General features: G+C 45.5%; 1 protein-coding gene across 1 annotated transcript; it reads left to right on the forward strand.

Moving 5' to 3' along the window:
* The first annotated feature begins 951 nt into the window (after positions 1-951).
* Positions 952-1,902, forward strand: LOC136653136 (olfactory receptor 5F1-like). The gene has a single exon (XM_066630056.1). It carries the CDS (start codon positions 952-954, stop codon positions 1,900-1,902), a length of 951 nt encoding a protein of 316 aa, XP_066486153.1.
* Positions 1,903-3,530: the final 1,628 nt, after the last annotated feature.

Below are 3,530 nucleotides of genomic sequence, written 5' to 3' on the forward strand. Positions count from 1 at the left end.
TTACTGTTGTTTTAAGCAGCCTCCATGCATTCTGGAGAGACTGGACTCTTTTTACCCTCCCTTTCAACCTCCTTCTAACCAGCCTCCTCATTTGAGGGAAGTCCGCCCGTCGGAAGTCAAGGGTTTTTGTTAGAGATTTGCCTGGTATTCTTTCCCCAACGTGCACGTCAAAACGGATCGCAGCATGATCACTGTTCCCCAATGGCTCAGTAACGTTTACATCTCTAACCAGGTCTTGCGTACCGCACAAAATTAAATCCAGAGTCACCTGTCCTCTGGTGGGCTCCGTGACTAGCTGATCTAAGCCACAGTCATTCAGCACGTCAAGAAATCCGGTTTCCTTATCGTGACCAGAACACAAATTGACCCAGTCAATATGAGGATAATTGAAGTCCCCCATGATTACACAGATTCCTATGTCAGCCCACCCACTTATGGCCCACTGAGCACTTCCATTAACATTGTATGGAAGTTTCAAGAGTGATCTAGGGTCCTCTGCTAGGCATGGCCCCTTGGTCAGTTCCCAAACTGGTCATCCTGTTCTGCTAACACCTGTCTACTGCCTTTTTCCTTATTTCCCTACCAATAATCCCTCTGCCCATTATCACCTTGCACAGTGTCCATGTTTGCTTCTAAAATTCATCTTATAAACATCTATTCAGGAATGTTCGCTTTTATTGAGGACAACATTTTAATCTTGTTTTAGGAGCTCCATTCCTTCTGAGGTCAACTACATTCAGAGTTGCTTGATAACTGTCTTTGATTTACTGTCTGCTGTATCTGAAATATTTCTAAATGCAAGGTCACGCTGATTGTTAAGGGTCAGCCGTGAAAACTGATTGACTACAGATGCAGTGATTGCCTGCCTCTTATATTTTTGTCTTTGTGAAAGTGCCAGCATTAAAAGTTGAAACTGTGATGTCCTCTCCTACCAAAGAAATCTAAATGAAGATGGACTCCGCCAATCCTATAGGAAGACAGAACCAAACAAGTTTCACAGGATTTGTCCTCATGGGATTCTCTGTTGATCCAAAGAACAAGAGTCTTCTCTTTGTTGCAGGCTTGTTCGTCTATCTGTTGACTTTGGCAGGGAATCTAATAACCATCATATTGATCTGTGTCAACCAATGCCTCAAAACTCCCATGTACTTCCTCCTGGGAAACCTCTCTTTTATTGAGATATGCTACACGTCCACCATACTCCCAAAGGTGCTGTGGGACCTCCTGTTGGGGGACAAGACCATCACCTTCATTGGATGTGCTCTCCAAATGTATTTCTTTATCACTTTAGCAAGCACAGAGTGTGTACTCCTCTCAGTGATGGCATACGATCGCTATGCAGCCGTCTGTCACCCACTCCACTACACCACACTCATGAGACAATCTATATGTACGGGACTGCTAGCAATTTCTTGGTGTTCTGGGCACTTTAATTCTATTGTCAACACAGCATCAGTCTTTTCCCTAATGTTCTGTCACTCCAATGCAATTGACCACTTCTTCTGTGATATTCCTCCTATACAGCGCCTCTCTTGCTCTGACATTTTTGTCAGCCAGTTGGTGACCTTCACTGTCTCCGGGTGTATTCTTGTTGTGACTTCCTCCATGATTCTTCTTTCCTACATCCTCATTGCCTCTTCTGTTCTCAAACTCCATACAGCTCATGGTAGGATAAAGGCATTCTCCACTTGTGCTTCCCACCTCACTGTGGTGAGCATCCTCTATGGTACCATCATTTACACCTACCTACGGCCCTCTTCCAGTCATTCCTTGGAACAAGACCGCCTGGTGTCTGTGTTGTATACTGTTCTTACACCACTGTTAAACCCCCTGATCTACAGCTTTAGGAACAAGGAAGTGCAGGGGGCACTATGGAGAACTCTTGGGAAGGATAGGCCATAGGTACAGAATCAACACCTTGAGGGGTTTAAATCCACAGGATAGTATGTTTATTGTCTCTCATGCACGTACATGTATGGCTCTCTCTCACCCTCACATAAAAATTTAAAAGTTTACCATAACTTCCACAAACTTTGGGCAACATCATTAATTACAGGATAGTATGTTCCAAATACATTGAATGAGTTGTCTTTTAACAAATACAGGTGCAGCCTATTTATCCACAGATTTTTTATCTGCGAATTTGTCTCAAGGCAAATGGGGCGGGGGTACTGAAAGTCACACACACCTTTGCCTCCTTTGCCCTGCACTGGCCTCTTGCTCTGTTTCCAGGCAGCCCAAAACACTGCAAAATGGCTCTGCCTCACCCAGGCAGGGAATAGCCCTGGAGCCCTGGAAGAGGTTCCCCTTTCAAAGGAACAGTAACATTCCTGGAGCCCCTGAGCCAGCAAAGAGGCTGAAGAGGGGGGCAAAAAACCCTGTGTAACCAGAACACATGCAGCAAGGTGGATCGCGTGTCGCGTGCACTCTTTCTTTCTTTCTTTCTTTCTTTCTTTCTTTCTTTCTCTCTCTCTCTCTCACACACACACACACACACACACACACACACACACACACACACACACACACACAGGGGCAGGTGTGTTAGCAACAGAGAGAATTGCTTTAAAAAACCCAGGGAGTGTTTGCAAAATTCCCCCCCCCAGATGATGCAGGTAATCACCAACACAAGCAAGCCTTCCCACCAAGCAAAGCATGAGATATAGCTTACAATGCTCTCCGCACTTACCTGGGAGTAATTTTCCTTACTTCTACTACTACTACTTCTACTTTCCTTACTTCTGAGTAGAAACACATAGGGCTGGACTCTGAAAAGGTCAGCATCCCACCTGTGAAAGAAGTTGGCAATGGGGAGGGCTCAGGAGGGGGAGGCAGGAGAGGGAGGAATGGGGATTGCTTTAAAAAACCCAGGGAGTGTTTGCCAAATTCCCTCCCCCTCAGATGATGCAGGCTCTCCTGCTCCAGCAAGCCTTCCCAAGCAAGCCTTGGGAAGCCTTGGAGAGACAGGTGAGCGTGATCAGAGAGCTGGACTATAAGTCCCAGAATGCTCCAGGGCAGAGGTGCTTCCATGATGGTGGCCAGGGAGGGCTGCAGGAGCGGCAGCAGCGAAGAGGAGGAGAACCTACAGCGCTGTTGGGAGGCCACCTGGAACACAGAGGAAGAGGCTTCCCAAGCAAGCTCACCATTCCAACTGTGAAAGAAGCAGGACAGCTGGCAACAGGAGGGCTGAGTACAGAGGGGAGGGAATTGAGAACACACGCCTTAGTTTCCTTCCTTCTGGAAGTGTCAGGCTTTAACAAATTTGTGTATCTCTATGGCATTTAGCACAACACGTTTTTTGTTAATCGTGTGGAATTAATGTGGATAAATAGGCTCCACCTGTAGATCTGCTACAATTTTTAGGGATAGGGATGATGAATATATTAGGAAACGTATTTTTCCATGCAAACTCAGATGAGCTAGAACTTAATGAGCACAACAAATTTAGATTCTTCTTTCTTGATTCAAAGCACCTCATGTAATCATAATGTAAATTGTTTCCTCCTTTTGCTCTCAATTTTTAAACTTTT

The sequence above is a fragment of the Tiliqua scincoides genome, chromosome 5, assembly GCF_035046505.1.
Source record: "Tiliqua scincoides isolate rTilSci1 chromosome 5, rTilSci1.hap2, whole genome shotgun sequence".
NCBI classification, from domain to species: Eukaryota; Metazoa; Chordata; class Lepidosauria; order Squamata; family Scincidae; genus Tiliqua; species Tiliqua scincoides.

What these genes read in the sequence shown, in the direction of transcription:
- LOC136653136 (XM_066630056.1), top strand. Translation starts at nt 952, where the DNA reads ATGGACTCCGCCAATCCTATAGGAAGACAGAACCAAACAAGTTTCACA.